The sequence below is a fragment of the Mus pahari genome, chromosome 16 (assembly GCF_900095145.1).
Source record: "Mus pahari chromosome 16, PAHARI_EIJ_v1.1, whole genome shotgun sequence".
NCBI classification, from domain to species: domain Eukaryota; kingdom Metazoa; phylum Chordata; class Mammalia; order Rodentia; family Muridae; genus Mus; species Mus pahari.
In genome coordinates, this window is record NC_034605.1 from 25,016,469 (window position 1) to 25,040,311 (window position 23,843).

General features: G+C 42.8%; 6 protein-coding genes and 2 non-coding genes across 8 annotated transcripts in view; 6 read left to right on the forward strand and 2 right to left on the reverse strand.

The window, feature by feature from the left end:
- Positions 1-6: 6 nt before the first annotated feature.
- Positions 7-837, forward strand: LOC110334099 (olfactory receptor 2B2). The gene has a single exon (XM_021215956.1). The coding sequence runs from the start codon at positions 7-9 to the stop codon at positions 820-822; it is 816 nt and encodes a 271-aa protein (XP_021071615.1). The 3' UTR covers positions 823-837.
- A 7,486-nt stretch (positions 838-8,323) lies between these two features.
- On the forward strand, positions 8,324-8,394 carry Trnag-gcc. Its single transcript has one exon. It is a non-coding gene; the product is annotated as a tRNA-Gly (tRNA).
- Positions 8,395-8,730: 336 nt separating this feature from the next.
- Positions 8,731-8,802, forward strand: Trnam-cau. Its single transcript has one exon. It is a non-coding gene; the product is annotated as a tRNA-Met (tRNA).
- A 4,503-nt stretch (positions 8,803-13,305) lies between these two features.
- Positions 13,306-13,752, reverse strand: LOC110334107 (histone H2B type 1). Its single transcript, XM_029547365.1, has one exon. The coding sequence runs from the start codon at positions 13,728-13,730 to the stop codon at positions 13,350-13,352; it is 381 nt and encodes a 126-aa protein (XP_029403225.1). The 5' UTR covers positions 13,731-13,752; the 3' UTR covers positions 13,306-13,349.
- A 260-nt stretch (positions 13,753-14,012) lies between these two features.
- On the forward strand, positions 14,013-14,454 carry LOC110334105 (histone H2A type 1-B/E-like). Its single transcript, XM_029547363.1, has one exon. It carries the CDS (start codon positions 14,014-14,016, stop codon positions 14,404-14,406), a length of 393 nt encoding a protein of 130 aa, XP_029403223.1. The 5' UTR covers position 14,013; the 3' UTR covers positions 14,407-14,454.
- An 805-nt stretch (positions 14,455-15,259) lies between these two features.
- Positions 15,260-23,843, forward strand: part of LOC110334111 (histone H3.1) — a 16,112-nt gene continuing 7,528 nt past the window's right edge. Inside the window, exon 1 of the mRNA XM_021215970.2 lies at positions 15,260-15,596. Coding sequence (XP_021071629.2) covers positions 15,268-15,596 — 329 coding nt within the window. The 5' untranslated portion in view covers positions 15,260-15,267. The remainder of the gene's footprint in view (positions 15,597-23,843) is intronic.
- LOC110334109 (histone H2A type 1-H-like) lies at positions 19,236-19,589 on the reverse strand. The gene has a single exon (XM_021215969.1). It carries the CDS (start codon positions 19,587-19,589, stop codon positions 19,236-19,238), a length of 354 nt encoding a protein of 117 aa, XP_021071628.1.
- On the forward strand, positions 19,883-20,303 carry LOC110334108 (histone H2B type 1-M). The gene has a single exon (XM_021215968.1). The coding sequence runs from the start codon at positions 19,884-19,886 to the stop codon at positions 20,262-20,264; it is 381 nt and encodes a 126-aa protein (XP_021071627.1). The 5' UTR covers position 19,883; the 3' UTR covers positions 20,265-20,303.

The following is a 23,843-nucleotide window of genomic DNA, read 5'->3' on the forward strand; positions in this document are numbered from 1 at the left end:
GGAAATATGATGATCATTCTTGTGTCCCGCCTGGATTCCAAACTCCACACCCCTATGTACTTTTTCCTCACTAACCTGTCCCTGCTGGACCTGTGCTACACCACAAGCACAGTCCCACAGATGCTCATCAACATATGCAGCACCCGGAAGGTGATCAGCTATGGTGGCTGTGTGGCCCAGCTTTTCATTTTCCTGGCCTTGGGATCCACAGAATGCTTTCTCCTGGGTGTCATGTCCTTTGACAGGTTTGTAGCCATCTGTCGGCCTCTCCACTACTCAGTCATCATGCACCAGAGGCGCTGTCTCCAGTTGGCAGCTGCATGTTGGATCAGTGGCTTCAGCAACTCAGTATTACAGTCTACATGGACGCTTCAGATGCCACTGTGTGGTCACAAGGAAGTGGACCATTTCTTCTGCGAAGTCCCTGCCCTGCTCAAATTGTCCTGTGTGGATACGACAGCNANNGAANNNGANCNNTTNTTCATNAGTGTNNTNTTNCTTTTAATACCTGTGANTCTCATCCTCATATCATATGCTTTTATTGTCCGGGCAGTGTTGAGAATAAGATCAGCTGAAGGTCGGCGAAAGGCATTTGGGACATGTGGCTCCCACCTCATCGTGGTGGTCCTTTTCTATGGCACTGCCATCTACATGTATCTGCAGCCACCATCCCCTACTTCCAAGGACCGGGGGAAAATGGTGTCTCTCTTTTATGGGATCATCACACCCATGCTGAACCCCCTCATCTACACACTCAGGAACAAAGAGGTAAAGGGNGCGTTCAAGAGGTTGATGACAAGGATCATCCTGAGTAGAAAATAAGGGATGCCTGAGTAATAGCCCTATTAGCATAAGTTTTTACAGTCTGGTACATTATATTGGTTCCTTCTATACTGAACTATTGTGATGCTCACCATCCAATAAAGTCTTGCTGATAGAGGACTATATAGTGTTTGCCTGACTCTTTATGATTTTCCCAACCTGCTATCCCTACAAACTGCATATTTTCAAGGTTTATTCCATTTGTGTGCTTAGTGAGAATTCCTAGACATCTCAGGGTCTAAAGTAAAAGTCTGAGAATCCTTTCTACAAAAACAATGCATTTAATATACATGGAAATACACTGTCATGTACATAAACATGCATCCCACCCTTTAAACCTGTGCAGAAGTTCTAACAGAGGTCTGTAACGCTAGCTCTAGACTCATCTCCTTGAGCCCTGGGTGAAAATTTAGCATTGTCTCCATACCAACACTGTTTAAAATCCACAGAGAACTGACCCCAGTCGTTTATTTTAAAATTTCCATAATTTTCTTTCTATAGTCTCTACCTCTATTACATTGAGGATATATCCCATTTTAATAAAGCAGTACTTAAACCTTGAGTCAAACCTCTTCTCGACACTTTGAATGTTATCTCCTATATACATAACATCTCTTCTTGTTAACCTCTAAAGAATCCATAGTTTGATTCATTTTAAAAAGCAGTCCACAATGATGTCCACACCTGTCCACTGTACTTCTCTTCTTTTAAATTTTTATTTCATGTGTATTGCATGTGTCCCTGTGTGAAGGTGTTGGATCCCCTGGAACTGGAATTAGAGACGGTTGGGAGAGGCCATGTAGGTCCTGAGAATTGTACAGAGGTCCTCTCAAAGGACAGTGAGTGCTCTTAACCACAGAGCATCTCTCCAGCCCCGCTGTACTTTTCGTATGCAAGAAGAACATTTGTTTTCTATCTGTTCATTGCCTTGAGTCAGCAAGTTTGGAATTAACTCTTCTCTCATATTGCTTTCATAATTCAACTGTGCTGAAGCAAATAGTTCTACACTAAAGGCCATAACTGATCATGTATATTATATGTTAAACTATCTTTAATTGCTTCAATTCCTTTTCAACCAAACTTATCTTAAAACTACAAAATGCAGGGGCACTTACACTGAGTCCCACAACCCTCAGTGTTTCTAGCATAGTAGGTCTGATGTGGGGCTGAGAACTTGTCTTTTTCCAAATCCCCAGAGAAGTGTTGATGTTCCCTAGCAGGGATCAGACATTAAGAACTGTTCTACTAACAGCTAAAGAAAATAGCAATAGTACTGAGCATCTAGTCTTTATTTCTATTAATGGGAATTAAAAAGAAAAATGGGAGAGAACATTGAAAGTGTATTTTGAAAAATAGGAGGACATTTTCTAAGGAAAGTGCATTCTTATCTTAAAGGAAAGATCAAGTTTCCAGAGACAATTTTTTGTATCATTTCCAAGTCAGTGTCAGTGCCTTTTAGAGATCTTTGAGGAGCTGGATACTGTGTTTCTCACCGGCAGGATGCCAAGGAGAAAGCCACTGAACACCACGCTCCATCCTGGCCTTTGGAGCTATTACTGGTATTTCCTAGGGATCATCTGGGATCAGATTCAGCCTTCAGAACTAGGGTGAGTTTGCTAAAAGGACCCTGATATAGCTGTCTCTTGTGAGGCTATGCCAGTGTCTGGCAAACCAGAAGCGGATGCTCACAGTCAGCTATCGGATGGAACACAGGGCCCCCAATGAAGGAACTAGAGAAAGTACCCAAGGANGCAGAAGATGGCCTAGTCGGCCATCATTGGGAAGAGAGGCCCCTTGGTCTTGCAAACTTTATATGCCCCAGTACAGGGCCAAGAAGTGGGAGTGGGTAGATAGGGGAGCAGGGCGGGGAGGGTATAGGGAACTTTGGGGATAGCATTTGAAATGTAAATGAAGTAAATACCTAATAAAAATTGAAAAAAAAAAAGAACTAGGGTGAGGCAGTAGAGGCTGTATACTGGCATTTTGATCAAAGCGGGGGTGGTACTGGTAAGTTTACTGTACACTGGTAAATTTTAAAGGGATTTATAACTAAATTCTATAAATATTTTCCTATTAGTTGATGTATATATATGTACATAAGATAAGTGTTTCATGATCTCTGCCGGCTCTTCTCATTAAACGTTTGTACAATGTGGAGCAACAGTGACTGAGGAGGTAGAATAATTCTATGTGCTCCTATCTGTGTTAAATCATCACCCCCCCCAAAAAAAACTGACTAGTAAAATGTTAATACTTTAGAAAGAATTCACTATTGCTAAAGGATTTAAATATTTCACTATACTAATTGACACTTGTCAATCAAAATCTTGTCTGAATTAAACAATGAAAGGAGTGATAACTTTAAAAGGATGGGTGAGGTAGGAGAAAAATAGTTCTGAAGATGTGAGAAATATGATTTAAGATAAAACCAACAAATAAGTGGCAGGTATTTGACATAAATCAGTATACATATGTCAACTTCATTTTCTACTCTAAAAGGTTTTAAAATATGATTGGCAATAAAGTCCATATAATCCTTACCTGGGAGAATGCACTGATAAGCTATTGGTTGTAGCTCTGGGACTTGCATTTTAATCTATCTATTTTGCAACTAAAATGCCTTCACAGAATAGGGAATAAGTGAAGAGGTACGCAATCAGAATACAAAACCTCTTGAAGACATTTTATGGAAAGCATGAATAAAGTTCAGCATTGAGTAGGACACACTTTGTCCTGATGTCATTGACATCAGCATTGGGAAAGTGCTCAGGAAAGGTAGTTTCTTTCATAAAGAGCAGAATTCCTATCTCTGGATAAAAATCGAGACGTTGACTTTAATATAATGAAAGAAAGAACTCATAAAAATATCAGCACTCTACAATGCTGATAGAGTTGACCGTTTGACAATCTTGGAAAAAAGAAATTTATGAAGCAAGGTTAAACTAAAAATCCTCTCTCACTTCTGACTCCTTTCACATTTCTTTCTCTACATTGTGAACCTCAGAAGAATCTCTCTCAATCTGTCTCATAAATATTCATGACGTCATTTGGGTGTCATCTAAATAATCTAGAGTAAGTACCTCCACTTAAGATTCTCAATCACATATTTTGCTCATGAAGGTAATAAAAAGTATGAGGCGTGCCTGTAAACCCACTTCATTGCCACAGGGAGAAGATCACTAAAATGCTGAGTCATCTATACTATTCTGGATCATGTAGCCCCTTATCTCCCGAAGAAAGAAAGTTAATATTATTTTCTAGAGTCTTGATCGAATTGACAAGAATCTACTTTATTTTATTTTATTTTTCTGTTTTCCAAGACGGTTTCTCTGTGTAACCCTTGCTGTTGTGGAACTTGCTCTGTAGACCAGAGTTGCCTCAGACTCACAGAGATTTTTTTTCTTTTTTCTTTTTTGTGGTTTTTCGAGACAGGGTTTCTCTGTATAGCCCTGGCTGTCCTGGAACTCACTTTGTAGACCAGGTTGGCCTTGAACTCAGAAATCCGCCTGCCTCTACCTCCCAAGCGCTGTGATTAAAGGTGTATGTCACCATGCCCGGCACAGAGATCTTTTATTAATCAATCAGAGGTAACTGGCTAGCATCTTTTATACCACATTGATACAGGAGAGCCTTGAATATTCATGACAGTGCCCACGTCTGTACAGTAACTAGATCTCAGGGGAACAGAAATCAGCATCTGAATGCATAGTATACAAGACCATGTACACAGAATGTACAGTTGTGTACACAACACATACAAATAACACAACTCTAGGATACAGGAGGAAAATCTGGGAAATGAAAAGAAAAGTTGCCCTTTTTTTTATGACAGCAGAATATTTTGGCAGATACAGGAACAGGTTTAGATGCTGCTTTTTTTTGTTAGGAACTGACATTGTCAACAGAATTTACACTAACCACCTTCAGAAATTTTTATCATCCAAGACACTCAGTACGTGTAGCTCAGGATGCTGTGGTAGCTTCTGTCATCCGGTTATCACCAGACAGAATGCCAGTCATGGAAGCCAGGAGAAGAGACTCCAGGAATTATAAAGAGTTATAAACTCCAGGAATATTATGTCAGACTTCCCCTTCTATTCTGTGTAGCAGCCAGCTACACAGAAATGTTGTGACGTCCCTAATCTGATGGGGCATTCCAGGACTTATCCTAAAGGACTGGGGAGCTAGTGCTGCATGGAGAGGCCAGCAAGGGCCTGTAGACAGGTGTCTTAGTTAGGGTTTTACTGCTGGGAACAGACACCATGACCAAGGCAACTCTTAAAAGGACAACACTTAACTTGGGTTGGCTTATAGGTTCAGAGGTTGAGTCCATTATCATCAAGGCAGGAACATGGCAGCATCCAGGCAGGTATGATACAGCAGGACCTGAGAGTTCTACATCTTCATCTGAAAGCTGCTAGCAGAATTCTGACTCCCGGCCAGCTAGGATGAGGGTCTTAAAGCCCACGTCCACAGTGACACACCTATTCCAACAAGGCCACAACTCCTAATAGTGCCACTTCCGGGCCAAGCATATTCAAACTATGCCACCAGGCCATCTTATGGATCCCATTCAGCCTATTTCTGTTTGTACAAGCACATTTTTACTGTCCATTGCTGTCTATACTTCAGTAAATGTAATCCTAAAGATAGATGGTTCTCCCTGGGTCTTTAAATGGTCTACTTCTAGGCTCCCACAACATGTCAAACTTGGATCAAATCTATTTGTTATGGTTTTTGCTTATTAACCTCTTTCCTTAATAGAGGTGTTATCTTTGTGCTTTATTATGGATGGAAAAGGAATCACCTCTTTTGATGTGATAGCACAATCACATCATATAATGCTTTACTTGGGGGTAGCTCATCTTGTTGCCTGGCTCATGCTTAAAGGGACCAAAGGTTGGTTAGTGAGCACTTTGTCATGACCGATGAGGAGGATAAGCAATTCAGCTCATCACATGTAAGGCAAATAATGAGAATCTAGCTTTGTTGGTAAGTAAACAGGAGTGGCACCTGGGCTGGAGAGGTGGTACTCACTACTCATACTTACTTGACCATCTGAGTTCAGTCCTAAGATCCCAGGGGAGAAGAAGAGAATCAGCTTCCAAAGGTTGTCCTATGATCTCCACATGCAGGCCATGGTATACACATACACACACTAGCAACAACAACAACAACAACAACAACAACAACAACAACAACAACAACAATGAATCATGTAAAACTGCCAAAAAGAAAAGAAAAGTGACACATGAGTCCTAAGTCCTCTGATGGGGTGAGGGGGAGATAGAAACGTTGCTTCTGAGGCCTCCACTTGGGGGTTTCTTTACCTGAGCCTCCAACTCCTTTTTTATTAAAAAAATTATTTTATTAGATATTTTCTTCATTTACACTTCAAATGCTATCCCAAAAGTCCCCTATACCCTTCCCCGACCCTGCTCCCCTACCCACCCACTCCCACTTCTTGGCCCTGGCGTTCCCCTGTATGGGGCATATAAAGTTTGCAAGACCAAGGGGCCTTTCTTTCCAATGATGCCCGACTGGGCCATCTTCTGCTACATGTGCACCTAGAGACACGAGCTCAGGGGGTGCTGGTTAGTTCATATTGTTGTTCCACCTATAGGGTTTCAGACCCCTTCTGCTCCTTGGGTACTTTCTCTAGCTCCTCCATTGGGGGCCCTGTGTTCCATCCGATAGCTGACTGTGAGCATCCACTTCTGTGTTTGCCAGGCTCTTTTAACTGGTTTATAGAGGATAAGTGGCAGAACTTTGCAAGGCACAGAGCTGACCCCAGGCGAAGAGGAAAGATGGAAGTTCCCAGAAACTTCTGGAATCATTTTACTCCAGGGACGTTTTTCCTGTCAGGATGGCTGAGTGGTCTAAGGCGCCAGACTCAAGCAACTCCTCCTCAACTTCCTCACTCCAACTCCTTTTTACACTGGGGAAATTCTTTCTGTACAGATCTTATGATCACAGCACAATATGGCAGAAAACCCTTTCCTCTTTTGCAGGTGTCCTTTGCTCTCTTTGCAATAGCGATTTTGAATTAAAATTTTTCCTAAATGTGGGGAGACCTTTTTGGACATCTTAGTTCTGGAAACCCTAAGAAACCTTCTGGACAAGGGTATCTTAACACCGTGGTTTCTCTTCCCAGTAACACTTCCAGAGTCTCTCTTTCCTCGGTGTCTGTGGGGTTTGATGGCTCGTTTAACAACATATAGATAAACATATAAAGAAACCCTTTTTCAGGTATGCCATGCATATTTTCTGCCTGTCTCTGGCTTGTTTTTAAAAGTCTTAACAGTGCCTTTTGCTGAACGACTTTTACATTTTGATTCAATGCTGAGCGTTCTTTCTCCTCCATTAATTAACTTAGGATTTTGAGGTTACATAGTTAAGAGGTTAGTTTGTTGGTTTGTGTGTGTGTGTGTGTGTGTGTTTTGATGATTTTTGTTTTTGTTTTTAATTTTCTTTCTCTCCCCCTTCTCTCTATTCCTCCTTACTCACCACCGAGCCTCTCCCTCAGCTTTTGTCCCAACATGTATGTGAAATTCTAAAGGTTTTTGGAAAGCATTTCGACACCCTTTCCACTTCTCCAGAAGTTTCTGTAGGGCTGCACATTTATATTCTCACCTGGGATGGCCTGAAAGGAGGCCCCGGGCAAAACCAGATTTAGTACGCTCAAAAAAAAAAAAAAAAAAAAAACCAGTTATGGCCTTGCTCACAATTTTATTTCGACATTCTACTTTTTGGATTTTCTGTTGATTAGGTTACAGCAGTCACATCTTGAATTTATTATACAAAATCATTGAACACGAGTTCATTTTTATGCTTTTTATGGAAGTCATGACTGTGCCTTTGGGGAGAAGTTATCCTTTATTAGCATTGCTGGACTCGATTTTCCTAAAGGACATTACAGTTACTTCTGAAATCAATGCATCCTTGACCAAAGCTCCTAAGGCCGAATGCTCATTTCTAACATCCGCCTCTCTGGTCTTCCGACTTCCGACCATTAGGGAGCAGCACTGATCCGAAATACCAGTGCGCGCCTTGGGTCTTCTCTCTTCCCTTTGGTCTGCTCTTTTGCACCCTTCCGTTCGACACTCTTCTCATTCCTTTAACTTTTCTTCACTTTCCTGCTCATGTTCCTTCAGGGTCCACCCGGATTCCTAAGCGATTTCTGAGAAACGCCTCCACTGAGGCGATATTCACGTAATCCGTAGTGCCCTCCCCGTGCCTCAATAACCCCGTCGCCCCCATACCACCTAAGTCTGTCAATCTTTCCACCTCCGAATGGAGACTTATGGTCTACGAGCTGGTGTTTTGCAAGTGCCTGGGACGGCCAGTGGTTGCCGTAAATAAGGAAGAAACATTACTAATCGTTATCAATAAAAGTGTAAGATGATGTTAATACCTAATTTTTAGAGAGGTGATGTTTTGAAATAGAATTTCTCATATGGAAAACGTAATTATTTGTAAGATTACAAGAAGAGTTACCAGAGCATTGGTGGTTCAGTGGTAGAATTCTCGCCTGCCACGCGGGAGGCCCGGGTTCGATTCCCGGCCAATGCAGGGCTCTTTTTTCTAAATCATGTCTTCGAAATACAGTTTGCCTTAGAACCATTCGGTTTTCCTACTTATATTTCAATTATTCGTACATACTAATCATATTTTTAAAAAAATCGTTCTTTCAAATGAAAGGGACTCGTAGGTTAGTGACAAGCTATTTTCTCAAAGAAACGTTGAATTTCATTTATCTACTTAAAATGAAATCCTTCGGGGCTCATTTTGTTAGATGTAAATCACCAATTAAATCAGCTAATCACTACACATTGGAAAAAGCTGCCAAAAGACAGTGTTCAAATCAAACTATAAAGGTGTGATTTCTCAAGCAAAGCTCCCAGCTCCAGCAGAGTGGCGCAGCGGAAGCGTGCTGGGCCCATAACCCAGAGGTCGATGGATCGAAACCATCCTCTGCTAAGGTGCAATTTTTTTTTTTCCTCGCCACATAATCGAAGTTTTATTCACTTTCTATTTGCTTGCAGAAACCGAAAGTAATAACTAATTAAAGCATGCTGCGCTCAATATTTCTTCGAGATGTTTTCATCTCGAAGAGCGCTTTCAATTAACCGTGGGATGGTAACAGACTCAGAGGTGGTTAACCCAGCTGCAGAAGTAGCATGTCTGTGCGCCGCTAAACTGAATACTACAAATGTCCGGTTCAGGGAAACTATGTATAGCCTGCTCGCTTTAAGAGTGTCTGTGAAAGTTACATGGAGTAGCCTTTTCCTCCTGCTCCGTTTCTCCTCCTTGGCGCGTATCACCACCAGCTCAGTATGGTGTGTTTTATTCCTTGATTTCTTTAGAGCTCTGGACGTTACTTATGGAGTATAAAGTCTATATGGAACAATAGTCGCTTGGTGGAGAATTGAGTGTTGTCCCTGGTGAGGTCTGGGGAAGGAAAGGCCACACGCCCGCCTTACCTTCCTTTCCACAGTCAGCACTTGGAGAAAAACTGGCATCCGTTATAGTCAATCTCTATCGAGCTGAGATATCCTGATATATCAAAGGCAGCAAAAGATCCCCATTACCATTGTTACATTATTCCGAGAGGGCACTCTGAGATTTTGTTTGTCCACATCCAAGTCTTTCGAAGTTTGTTCTGACAACTCTTACCTCTTCTGTTAATAATCTTTGATAATGCGCCAAGCCAAGTTTCCCCCGTCAGGCCTGGGTGCATTTATCTCCCAGTATCAGGCCTTGATAGCGCCAGCCCCCTGCTAAATCCTGCAGGGAGAGACCTGGTGCATAATAAAATGAACCTACTGATAACTTCTGATGAATTTTGCATTTTACAGAGCAAAGTTCAGAGATTATAACACAACAGTAACAGTTAAAATTTTTAAATTTAAAGTTTTGCTTTTATATAAATCCCAGCTGCTCATCAGATGGTGACTTGAACCAATAAATTGCTGGGCAACATATGGAGACCTTCTTTCAAAGGATAAATATAAATAAAATAAAATTTAAGCCTGGTACTGATATTTTTCCTCTTAAAATATGTGTTTCCTTCTGGAATTCAAACTGGTACGCTTTTCTCTTTTCTTTCTTTTCTTTTTCTTTTCTTCTTCTTTTTTTTTTTTTTTTTCCTACTTAAAATCTTAATTGTTGAGATGTTAAAGTCAGAAGGAAACAGGTCTCTCTAATGCTCAATCCTGAGCGGAGAGATAAAGAAAGGGGGGGCATTGATTTGTTAGACAACCATTTTAAATGGAATTTGAGATCCTGGCTTCATCCCAAATAGACTGGAGGAGAGAGAGAGAGAGAAAGGAAAGGAGGGAGATGAGCAGAGTGTAGGGATCTGTAGGAGAGAGGAACCTTCAGGCCTGTTGTTAGCTCTACCTTCTTCCCTTTTATGTCTTGTAAGACAGAAGGGAAGGGGAAACCACTAAAGAAAAGGAAGGGACTTTTAGAGACGGGACTGAGAAAAACAGGTAGAAGAGATTGTATCACAAGCACAAGTAAACAGGTCCCTTAGTTCCCTCTATTTAATACTCAGCCTTGTATACAGATAGCAAAATATCATGGTGGGCCCAACTAATGTATAAAATTTCTCCTTGCCAGTTAAAAATAATGTAATTAAAAACAAAAGAAAGGTAATCTAAGTAGAAAAGATTGCTTGTTTTGAGTTTTAAACTTAGATAATTATTCAATCAACAATAAACAACTTTTGAGAGGTAGTATTTGCTTAACAAATACAATGACTGACCTGAGTTCAGTTTTCAAGACTAAAACATACAAACCCAAAACAACAATAAACAACGCTAAATATTTCCTACCCTTCACCCTCACCTCGCTGTTGTTAGAAGGTCAAGGCTATTCCCTCTGGTTTACTTTTTTGTTGTTGTTGTTGTTTTGTTTTGTTTTGTTTTTTTCTTAACTAGCTTTCAAATGTCTGTTATGTGAGACCCTGTGCTCTGTCCAGAGGGGCCAAGCAAGGAATGTCTTCTTAGCAGGGAATCAACTGGGAAACTCTGGGCATTTGATTCAAGCCTCGGTGGCAGGACACTTCATGCGTTTGTCCGGGTTCAGAAATTTTTGTTCATATTCAGTTTTCCAACTTTGAGATTAAAAAAACAATAGACGACTTTTAGTTTGTTTAGTCTGGGTCATATTCTAAATGTTTGCTAGAAACCATACAAAAGGCTATTTCATATTTAAACACATACCTTCTTCAATACTGGAAGCCCCAGCCAGGGAAACTGTGTTGTACAGGAACACAGTGGGCACTTCTGCTCCTCAGCTCCTGTCAGTTCCTACCAGTTTTATGAACACCCATGTGCTGTGTTTTGGTTCTTATTGAAAGAGGAATGCTAAGACAATGGACCCTAAAAAATTAAGATTTCCTCTAGGAGGACTTCTCCATTAAATGGCTAGGCTCATAACTAAATATATAAGATTTCCTCCAGGAATCCCAAGAAGGGGAAGGGAAAGGCTGGTATCCTGACTCTAGCAGTTCTCACAGCAGGGCAGCCTGACTCACCTAGAACCCAGTGCTCTTTCTATGCTATCCTGACTTCTTTCTATGGTTTCTATAAAACTGTAACACTGCTACAGGAAAAGTAGAGAGTGCATGGGAACTCCACTAACTGTGAATGAGTCTACTTTACTCATTTCTGCTTCCCAATTTCTTTCAAAATTTGGGAATAGAGTGGCAGGATTAAGGGTCTAAGTGTCTCATAACACTATCAAATTAAAAAAACAAAAACAAAAACAAAAACAGTGTCAGAAGGCATGGACTTCAAGAAAATTTGTAGAAATGAAACATGATTTCAAACGTTCAACGACTGTTGGACCCCGTGAGTAACTCACATAGACTCCAGTTTAGAAAATCTCCAGTTGTTGATTTAGCTGTGTTAACTAAATGCAGACTTTTAAAATGAAAGAGAATGTGGAATAATAGCAGGCTGAAATAAAATACAGTGTTAAGTGTGGTGATAAAGGCACATGGTCAGGTCTTGTCCTTGGTATGATTGTATTTGGAGACAAGATCTTCACAGGCTGGAGCTGCAGGTCAGTGACTGACCACCTGACTAATAACTTGCCTTCAGTCCATTTCCATTAAGAATGGTCCTAAGAGTGGGCGCTTATTAGAGAGACATGGGGCTGAATAGGCCAAGGGCAGGACATGAAGGTAGACACCTGCCAAGTCCCAGAGAGAGGCCTCAGGAGAATCCATATCTGCTCCTACCTTGATCTTGATTGAACTTCAAGAAAATATCTATTATCTGTGTTTTTATGCAGCCTTGTCATTCTAATAATATCTTAATAATATCTTTGGGTATGAATAAGACACTGGAAAATGCCAAGTAAAGAATAAGAGACAGAAATAGAAAACTAAAAAGCAAGTCTTTAATATTTTCAGTTATTTTAGAATGTTTTTATTTGATTTTGTGTAGTTTTTGTTTCTGACAGCTCTGACCAGACTCTCCCTCTATGTGCCCCAGTCTCATATGTCTTGCCTCCTCTCCTCCAATCACACACGAATGACTCTTGAGAAGTTAATATAACTCTTTTAACGTTACTAGGAAAAAAATAGTAACATTACTATAACTCACTGGTCACAGCATAAGGAAGCATTTTCAGTCTGGATGAAAAAAAAAAAAACCCCAAGGCCATGGGCTTGTGATTCTGTTTGTTGCCACAAGATGGCAGAAAAGAGCAGCACATTTCACAACATTGCAAAACTAGATTATTCCTTAGCTCTCCACCTGTCTTGCTTTAACTGCACGCTAAAGTCTTCATACAGAGGGATTGCAATGGTGATCTACAAAATATGACTTACAGGATAAAGGTCATGAGGTAACGAATAACGCTAATATCATGAAACATCAAAAATGATTTTGGGGCTATCGGGATTATGGAGATCAGAATCTGGATGGTGCATGGAAGTCCCACGAATATTGGGGGGCTACCCTACGCTTTTAATTCACCTCCAACTCAGCGGTCATGCTGGGGGCCAGTGGCTTTAAGTGGAGTTTTGACGCTTGCGGCTGGGCTTTCAAATCAGTTTGAAGATGGACTCTCCGAAGCAAATTTTCATGAATTTACACTCAGGTTCGATTTTCGCTTGTACGGTTAATACCCACAGCCACGCAGGTGTGCTTAGAGTCTGCTTACGCAGCATACTTTTCAGTTAGGAAGAATGAAAGGTTGGTTGGTATCTGAATACCAGTTAGTGCGTAATTTAAAGCTTCAGGATACAGTGCACACCCGTAAATAAAAACTACTGGCCGCTGCGCAACTAACATTCCAACCGACCAGAGAGGAAAAGCCGATTGCCAATTAACCCATAACTTCCGAATGCACACTACTTACTGCATCGTTTGGCACTTTACCTTACGCTTTGTAAGCGAAAAGGGGAAAAGACCATTATCAATAACCACGCATGTGCAACAGCTTTTCCATTGGAAATTGTGGGTGGCTCTGAAAAGAGCCTTTGGGTTAAAAGTGTGAGTTAAACGAACTCACTTGGAGCTGGTGTACTTGGTGACAGCCTTGGTGCCCTCCGACACGGCGTGCTTGGCCAGCTCTCCGGGCAGCAGCAGGCGCACGGCCGTCTGGATCTCCCGGGACGTGATGGTCGAGCGCTTGTTGTAATGCGCCAGGCGGGACGCCTCGCCCGCGATGCGCTCGAAGATGTCGTTCACGAACGAGTTCATGATGCCCATGGCCTTGGACGAGATGCCGGTGTCGGGGTGCACTTGCTTCAGCACCTTGTACACGTACACTGAGTAGCTCTCCTTGCGGCTGCGCTTGCGCTTCTTGCCGTCCTTCTTCTGGGCCTTGGTCACGGCCTTCTTGGAGCCCTTCTTCGGGGCGGGAGCGGACTTGGCTGGCTCAGGCATATTGAAAGTAGAGAACCAAACAAGTCGGAAAAGGTAACTAGAGAGTGCTCACTGTTCTGGCTGCGTTTTAAACAAACTTACGGCTATGCCGAACCTCTAATCAGCATACGTCATGTACGAACAGTCCAATCAAAACAAGGGATTTTCAAAACCACGGTACCATTGGTAATCAATGTGTAACCAATGAAAGCTCTCCGTTTTCGCGCCCTGCGTTGACTATAAATAGTATGCGTATATTCTTCTCAGTTCCTATTGCGTTGGCTATCTTTGCTAAAGCTCAGTTATGTCTGGACGCGGTAAGCAGGGCGGCAAGGCTCGCGCCAAGGCCAAGACCCGCTCCTCCCGNGCCGGCCTGCAGTTCCCCGTGGGCCGCGTGCACCGCCTGCTCCGCAAGGGCAACTACTCGGAGCGCGTGGGCGCCGGCGCCCCGGTGTACCTGGCGGCCGTGCTGGAGTACCTGACGGCCGAGATCCTGGAGCTGGCGGGCAACGCGGCCCGCGACAACAAGAAGACGCGCATCATCCCGCGCCACCTGCAGCTGGCCATCCGCAACGACGAGGANCTCAACAAGCTGCTGGGCCGCGTCACCATCGCGCAGGGCGGCGTCCTGCCCAACATCCAGGCCGTGCTGCTGCCCAAGAAGACCGAGAGCCACCACAAGGCCAAGGGAAAGTGAAACCGTTTGTACGAAACACTACGAATCACCAAAGGCTCTTTTCAGAGCCACTCACTTTCTCCAAAGAGAACTAAACACTGCTGGGATAGTGCATTGTGGGAAATCTGAGTATTGCCTCTGCTAGTTTGTGTCAAGGGTTATTTCAACCCCGTAACTTTCTGGAAGTCTGGCACCCAACCTCGGGCCTAGTACACAAAGCAAACACATCAGGAACTCGACCAGCCTGCTCTGCAGGACGAGTTCTAGGACAGACCGGACTGCACAAAGAATTGTCTTGAAGTAAATGTTCCTTTAGTGACACTTGGATAACAGCGCTTATATACTGGGAAACAACTAGTCACTGTACAATCGATCTTCACTTGAGTCCTGTTTATGTGCATGATTGACAAGTCCTAAATGACATTTAGCAAGGCCAAAATCTGCTAAGGATGTTAAATCATTTGGTGGTATCACAGCTAAAAACATTTCCACTAGACACATTTCCGCTAGACCCTCCCCCCTTCCACGCAAATTGAATTCCAGGGGGTCAATGTTCTTAGAGCCTTTTTAAAAAGCCACTACCTACCTTTTAGGTATCTCGCTACACATTTTTTCATTTAATCTGAAACAGGAAAAAGAAAGAAAAGTGCTTTTAGTAAAAATTACATTGATCTCCACGAACCTACAGCGGGATTTCCTTTTCAATGAGGAAATTGCACACTTGGTTAAACACTACCATCAGACTGCAGAAAACAAAAGGACTCACCAGCCAATTAAGTTGAGCTGGCAGCCATTTTGACCAATCAGAACTCGCCCATCTGTATAAATTTTGGTGGTGGAGCTTTCCCGCTATCACTTCGCTTTGGAAGCTAAAGTGTTGCTATGGCTCGTACTAAGCAGACCGCTCGCAAGTCCACCGGCGGCAAAGCTCCGCGCAAGCAGCTGGCCACCAAGGCCGCCCGCAAGAGCGCCCCGGCCACCGGCGGCGTGAAGAAGCCCCACCGCTACCGTCCCGGCACCGTGGCGCTGCGCGAGATCCGGCGCTACCAGAAGTCGACCGAGCTGCTGATCCGCAAGCTGCCGTTCCAGCGGCTAGTGCGCGAGATCGCGCAGGACTTCAAGACCGACCTGCGCTTCCAGAGCTCGGCCGTCATGGCTCTGCAGGAGGCCTGTGAGGCCTACCTTGTGGGTCTGTTTGAGGACACCAACCTGTGCGCCATCCACGCCAAGCGTGTCACCATCATGCCCAAGGACATCCAGCTGGCCCGCCGCATCCGCGGGGAGAGGGCTTAAGTTCGTCTTTCTGTGTTTTTCAAAGGCTCTTTTCAGAGCCACCCATACCTACACAAAGGTGCTGTCTTACTTGTAGGCCGATTGGAGTTCTAGTTTGGCACGGTAGCCAGCTTCTGAGTTTCAATTACCTGCTTAATTTAGCTTATGGGTGCCCTTTAAAGAGTGCCTAAGCTGGTAAGTACTTTGCAAAGTCCAGTAGGGCACTAATGCTTACCTGCCTGTCTTCACAATACTTAGCAGGTACTTGTGTTGGAGAAATATACTTAACATTAGGTCTAATTATTCCCCGAGTGCACTTACTGTTCAGTTCCTTGAAGGATTTTAATTACTCTAACAGCCATATAACGCCGGTAGAGTCAAATTCTAGGCCTGTGTAAAGCTTAAGTTCTTGCCCTGAATTTAAATTTATGATTTCTGCTGCCTTATACATCATAGAATTGCTAGAAGCATTTTAACAAGAGAACCTGATTTAGTTTGTATACTTAGGTGTCAAGAAGTCCCCTGGGTCAGGCGTGGTGGCACGCCTTTAACCCCAGCACTTGGGAGGCAGAAGCAGGTGGATTTCTGAGTTCGAGGCCAGCCTGGTCTACAGAGTGAGTTCCAGGACAGCCAGGGCTACACAGAGAAACTAGTCTTGAAAAACAAAACAAGAAGTCCCCTGGATAAAGTGTTTGATGGGTGGAGAAACAGGAAGAAAACCATAGGGAAGATGTAAAGCCCAGAACAAAGTGCTACAACCAGCTTCCTGGCTGTCCATAATTCTACCATCCATTTCCTTTTCATCAAAGTGTTAAGCTTTTTGTGGCCCTGTGACCTATGCAACATTCGTGCCCCTGTGCAAGAGTGAGAAGTTCTACTCCCTAGCAATCATGTGTCTTCCTGTAACATAACAGAGGCCAAAATAAGATTCCAGAGACAAGTTAGCTAACTTAACCCTTGGCTCAGGGTTGGAATCGAAGACTTCAAAGGTGATGAGGCCCTAAGTCGACCCCTCCCCACACATGTACAACCTGTATCTCGTGCCCACGCGTTACTACACCCTCCACACAGAAAGGCAAAATTAAGTTTTAGGTAGAATAATATCATAGTGCTTTCTATTGGAATTAATCCGTAAAACAAAATAAAGCCCTTTTCGGGAGGTGACCTTCTGGAAAGGAAGGTGACGATTTTGAAAGCAAGGTCCACAGGTCTACTGCAGATGCAGAGCCTGTCTTAGGATCTAGGCTGTTGACAGACCCTAAGGAGTGCATCCCATCCTTCCACAGAGAGGCACTGAGGTATACTTCTAAGTCCCGAAGGGCTCACGTAGATTTTGGTTTGGTTTGGTTTGGTCCTGTCTCACAGTTTTAGGCTTTCATTTGGAATTACATGAAAACATGAAACACTTTTCATAGTCAGTAGGCAGGCATGGCTACATGTGCATGAATATTCTGTTTCTGACAACACTCCATCTGGTGGGGGTGTCACAACAGTGTGGTCATCTTCTAAATACACTTTAAAAAACATACCTTATCTCCTATAGAAGAACTTACCTTTACTTTAGTAACGACATATAAAAATTGCTACTCAGTGACAGATGTCACACTCTTAGACTATCCTAGTAGGTAGGCCGTAATGTTATTTATTAAGACAAGAATCAGTAAAAAAGTTGAATTGCTTAGTGATGGATTTAGAATATATACTCAGAGTTTTCTTTGCTTTTACACATAATCTGGAAGTTAAAAGAACAGTTACATAAAGGGGCTAAGTCTCAGACGAGCAAAGATCTGGAATTTAGTATCATATCAAAAATATTTAAAACTAAGGGAAGGGGCTATCTCTTGTAACTTTTACCTTATTGTCAATATCAAACTTCCTACTTTGCTTTGTTCATCTTAGTTATGAATCTATATTTATAGGCATTCTGTGCTGGATCCCCATAGTATTCTTTAATAATAATTCCCTTTAACTCCCTTCCATAGATTTGATGCTTTTAAAGCACCAGCTCCCTGCTCCCTTAAATCCATACACTTCTTCATCCTTCCTATGTTATTTGCCCACTTCTGTGTTCTCACTGGGTTATTTCTTTACACTCTATTTATGGTGACTAGATGTGGAATTGATTGTTTCTGAAAGAATAATTAGATTTTAACAGACCTTGTGCTTGAACTTCCTGCGACAGCAAAAACTGTTAGGTGTTATGAATCCCATTCCAAACTCCAGATTTCATGTATGCTCACATGGGCAACATCAAGGGTATGTTCCCTCACTGTTTGTTCTTCAATGAATGGCCTTCAGCTTTGCAGAAGAGATTGAACTATTTCAGAACATGGATTGTCTGCTTATTAGTATTCTTGTGATTAGGATGACAACATTCAATACCATCATTATTACTGCGGTCTCATCTAGGGCACATCTTTGTATACATAGCTGCTTGGGGTTCTCACTGTATAGCCCCTGCTGGCCTGGAATTCAGAGATCTGCCTGATTCTGTGTCCTGAGCATTGGAATTAGAGATGTAGGGCACGCATGCACAATGCTAACAGTTTATGAATCGCTAACATAACAGCAAGGTACAACAGCTAACTACAAATATTCATAACAGGAAAATAAAGTGAAAAACAATGTTTTCTAAATTTTTATTTAAGTATACACCCACGTGGATTTCTCAAACTCAGCAATCCCACTGCCTCAAACAGCTGTGATGGTATTTACAGGTATAAATTACTCTATACCTGTCTTGTGAAATTGCATTTCAGTGCTACCTACAGCCACCCTGTCATATATATGAATACTGGGTCACAACAGAAAATGCAAGTTCTGTTTCTCAGGGTTAGGGTAGCTCATCACACATTCCCTACTTTTTAACTCCAGCTTCACTTTATTCCCATGCTGAGTCATAAACAGACAGAGTAAGGTTAAGTCAAAGCCACAACTAGGCTAATATTGCTTACTTTTTATTTTTTTAAAATCTACTATTAGCTACATCTATTTTAAGGGTAGGGTATGCATATGAAAGTCAGAGGTCAATTTGTGGGAACCAGAAATTTCTTCCTTCTATGTGGGTTCAGGCTTGAATTCACTTGTTTAGTAAAACTGTTTTAATGCCTCCAGGCTCTGTGCTAGGCCACTAGCTGAATTTTAATGAAACACCTATTGAAGACCGCAGAAAACTGTTGGTTTTTTTTTTTTTTTAGCTACAATGCTCAAGAAACAATAACTGGCAAAGTACAAAATAGTACTGAGGTCGCCTGCCTTGCAGAAACTCTAGACTGGTACCACACAGGGCTTACAAGGCATTCATCCCTGTTCTGTTTGGCATAGCCCAAGGAAAGAAACACTTGTTATGCAAACCTATAACCTCAAGTTGATCACTGGGACTGGGGTGGAGCCATGAACTCCGCTTCTGACTTTAGACAAGTTCAGTAATTCAATGTAAGAAAATGGAACTGCTGTATTCCTGGATCACTCACAAACCCAAGTGTCACTTCTTTTCGAGTACAAAGTGTCTCTAAAAAGTCATTTTTCTCATAAGAACATTTCGAAACAATGCTGTTCACTTGGCCTTGTAATGCCTCTCAAGTCTTCTTGGGCAGCAGCACGGCCTGGATTTTGGGCAGGACGCCGCCCTGCGCAATAGTCAAGCAGCCCAGAAGTTTGTTGAGCTCCTCGTCGTTGCGGATGGCCAGCTGCAGGTGACGCGGGATGATGCGCGTCTTCTTGTCGCAGGCCACGTTGCCCGCCAGCTCCAGGATCTCGGCCGTCAGGTACTCCAGCACGGCCGCCAGGTACACCGGGGCGCCGGCGCCCACGCGCTCCGAGTAGTTGCCCTTGCGGAGCAGGCGGTGCAAGCGACCCACGGGGAACTGCAGGCCGGCCCGGGAGGAGCCGGTCTTGGCCATGGCGCGAGTCTTGCTACTGCGACCGGACATAACGAACAAAACACTGTGTACAATAAAAGTGCTGAGGCGGAAGAGCAGTTCACTCTGTTATTGACTAAATGGCGCTAAAAATGAAGACGTGGCATTGGCTAAGAGACTAATATTTTAACCAGTAGAAACACAAGTTTGAACAATCTGGATTCTGATTGGATAATTGTAATTTTAAACTAACCAATAAATATGCGTCTATCTCTCGCTCCTATTTGAATAACACAATGTATATAAGACATTCACTTCGCCTCCTCCATACAGCCAGATATCTGCTACTGCAGTCTGTGTTGTAACATGCCTGAGCCAACGAAATCCGCTCCCGCCCCGAAGAAGGGCTCCAAGAAGGCCGTGACCAAGGCCCAGAAGAAGGATGGCAAGAAGCGCAAGCGCAGCCGCAAGGAGAGCTACTCGGTGTACGTGTACAAGGTGCTGAAGCAAGTGCACCCCGACACGGGCATCTCCTCCAAGGCCATGGGCATCATGAACTCGTTCGTGAACGACATCTTCGAGCGCATCGCGGGCGAGGCGTCCCGCCTGGCGCACTACAACAAGCGCTCCACCATCACGTCCCGGGAGATCCAGACGGCCGTGCGCCTGCTGCTGCCCGGGGAGCTGGCCAAGCACGCCGTGTCGGAGGGCACCAAGGCTGTCACCAAGTACACCAGCTCCAAGTGAGCGTACAGTTTTCTCTCCCAACCCAAAGGCTCTTTTCAGAGCCACTAAGCAGTTCTTTGAAAAGGGCTCGCACAGCACAAATCCATTTATAGTTAAGGCTTTTTTCCACAGTACATTCCCCAAGAGAACACTTATGCAGACCATCTAATCCTCATTAGTCTGCCCTTCTGTTCATCTGGTTTTGATACTTGATTCCTATTTTAGCCTCACTGCAATTTTGCAATCCCCTCAGTTAACTTTGTACAAGTTCAGCTGAGTTTGTCCTTATGCCACATTGCACCATGCCTTTTTCTATGTCCCTCTTTTCAGTTTTTCTTGGCACCAGATCTCTTGCTGAACAGTATGGAATCACGATAACCACCCAGCCTCAATAATTTTCCTCAATTTCGGTGTCTGGAATTCCAGGCTTTTACAACCAGGTTTGACTTTCCAAGCCCCTGATTTTTCCAATTGACTTGCCAGGTAATTCTAAATTATTTGTTGATTTTTAAAAATTGGCTCCTGTTATACCATTATTTGATGTGACCTACTTTTTAACTGTGCACTTAAGAATTTATTGGTATGGTGTTTCAAAATGGACTATAAAGGAGAAACAGCCTCAAAAAGTTTTAACGTTAATGCCCTTTTTGGTAAAGGTTTGGGATTCTACCTTCAAGCAACCTTCAAGCAGCACTTTGTTTGCTTTGTTTCTTAATGATCCTTGGTAAAGGTTCACTCGAGCATAATAGAAATGTCAAGAAAATGAAAGTTATTTCTAAATCCCATCAGTAGGCTAGTAAATGGAATAGAGTGGTAATTAGTCACATAAAGGTAGATAATTTAATATTGTCCTATTGCTGTTGTAAACACTATGACCATAAGCAACTTCTGGAAAGGGTTCCTTTGGCTTACAAGCCCTTTCTGATTTAGTCCATCATTGAGGAAAAGGCAGGAACTCAAGCAGGAGCAGAGGCAGAAAGCAAACTCATGTCCATCTGCTTTTCTTCCACCTGCCAGGACCACTCTACCCAGGGGTGGCACTGATCCTTGGAAGCTTGGCTCAACCACATCAATTATTAATTTTTTTAAAAAAAAAGCCACCACAGAATTATCCACAGGTCAGTCTAATAAATGTATTTTCTCAATTGAGGGTCTCTCTTCCTCCTGGTAAGTTTAGCTGTGTCAAATAAACACTAACCAGCACAAATATCAATAACATTTTAGTACACAGATTTCAAGATGAATTTAAGCTGTTGTACAGTAAGATCTTAATATGCCTTTCTAACCATTTTCTTTAGTTATCTCTGATCTTTATAGTATCCTGTGGAACAAATTCTATTGCTTCCCCGGTTTTAAAGTGGAGAAAATTAAATAAGAACAGACTGCACTGAAGTCACAATTATATATCCTGTCTTGTGTGAATGCAGAGACCCAGCTATGAACTATTTTCCAAAATAATTACACAAACCTTAAAAAGAAAATGTGTAATACGTTATAAAATGAAACCTTTCAAATTCCGTCAGATTTCAATAAAACTTATTTTATTATTTTTGCTTTCTTTTTTAAGAGTGAGAGTTTGCTTTGCCCTCAGACTTGCTTGGAACTCACAGGAGTCCGTCTCCCTCAGCCTACTGCATGCTGCCCTTGTAGGTTCTCCCCACTGCAGTTTTGAATGAGTCAGTTTAAGTATCTAGCAAAGCAAAGGCAAAAAGAAAACAGCAACTGAAGAAGCAGACAGACAGTAAAACCACATCATGTAGGATCTCAGAACATCCAGCAGAGAGCAATTGAGGAAGCATCATTGAGGCAGTCAGCTGGATTTTATGGAGTCGGTGGCAGAACAGTGTCTCTTCCTGGAAGACTTTAAAGTAAAAAATCGAAAAGCAACTATGCAAGTGACACCATCAAATCAGTTGCTTACAACATGAAGCAGGAACCAACGAACCAACTGGGGAAGGCATAGTCAGCTGAGTTCCCTATTGAGTTTTCCCTCCGTGGATGAGTTTCCCATAACTGGAGTACTAGCATTTTTTTTTTCTTTTTAAATCATGCAATAAACAAATGTCTTTTTTTGTTTGTTTGTGTTTTGTTTTTTGTTTTTTGTTTTTCGAGACAGGTTTTCTCTGCATAGTCCTGGCTGTCCTAGAACTCACTTTGTAGATCAGGCTGGCCTCAAACTCAGAAATCCACCTGCCTCTGCCTCCCAAGTGCTGGGATTAAAGGCATGTGCCACCACCGCCCGGTGAGACAAATGTCATATCTTAAAAATCGTTCACCTTTTTTGTTTGCTTGAGTTGTTTTTTTTTTTTTAAAGATTTTATTTATTTTATGAGTACACTGTAGCTATCTTCAGACACACCAGAAGAGGGCATCAGATCCCATTACAGATAGTTGTAAGCCACCATGTGATTGCTGGGATTTGAACTCAGGACCTCTGGAAGGGCAATCAATGCTCTTAACCACTGAGCCATCTCCCCAGAACACGGTTTACCTTCTAAGGACACAATGTTTTATGCTTGGGCTGATATATTCTGTTCCGTTCCTTCCATTCAACATTAGGAGCACCAGCTAATCCTTTAAAGGGGGGGGGGGGCTTGTAAGAGACTGATTCTTTGGGGTGTAGGAGGTGGGGGAGCAGCAGGAGGTTGGAAGGTGGAGGGTGTTCAAGACAGGGTTTCTCTGTGTAGCCCTGGCTGCCCTGGAACTCACTCCATAGACCAGGCTAGTCTGGAATTCAGAGATTTGCTAGTCTCTGCCTCTCTAGTGGTGGGATTAAAGGAGTGTGTTGCCACCAACCATCTGTAAGAGACTTTGAGACTAGCATACTTGAGACAGAACTGGTTGGGAGTAGTACAACCACCAATCCTGACTCTCAGAGAGAACGTCTTGGTGAACTCAGACAGCATACAGCAGTTTACCTATACAGTGCATATGATACCTGTTCTCATTGTTCAATGATTATGTCAATGACATAAACTAATGGTAGATTAACAGGAGAAAAGATTTATTACGTGAAGGAAAAATGAATTCCCCGAACTTGAGAGAGATCTGGAAGGTTATGCCCGTTCTCAGTGGAGGAGGGAGGCAGACACACTAGTGGAGGGTAAGTTAGATGCTTGCAGTGATCTCGGAGGATGCTCATGATGACACAGTTGCCTCTGGGTAGTTTGTCTTCGGTAAGTGAAGAGAAATTCAGATCAAACACCTCCAAGAATTTGTTGTTCCCGAAACCCCCTCAGCTTTCAGATATTAAATATATAAGAAGATGAGTATTTCCACTGTTGTGGGAGAAACAGTAGCACATTGATGTTATAAAGGATTTGCCAATAAATTTACTTAGGAAACGCTAAGCTACCCTCTATCATGCCTTACAAGGAAGCTCTTTGGTGTAGGGAGCAAAGGAAAACCCTCAATGAGTGCAGCAAGACCAATTCTGTGGATGTTGATAGTGGATGCCAAAAACGCCCATGCATTATTTGGCCCAGGAACATAAAAGACAGGTTGTAAAAGCTGATTACATAAGAAATTCAAGACGAGCTGGGCGGAGGTGGCACACACCTTTAATCCCAGCACTTGGGAGGCAGAGGCAGGCGGATTTCT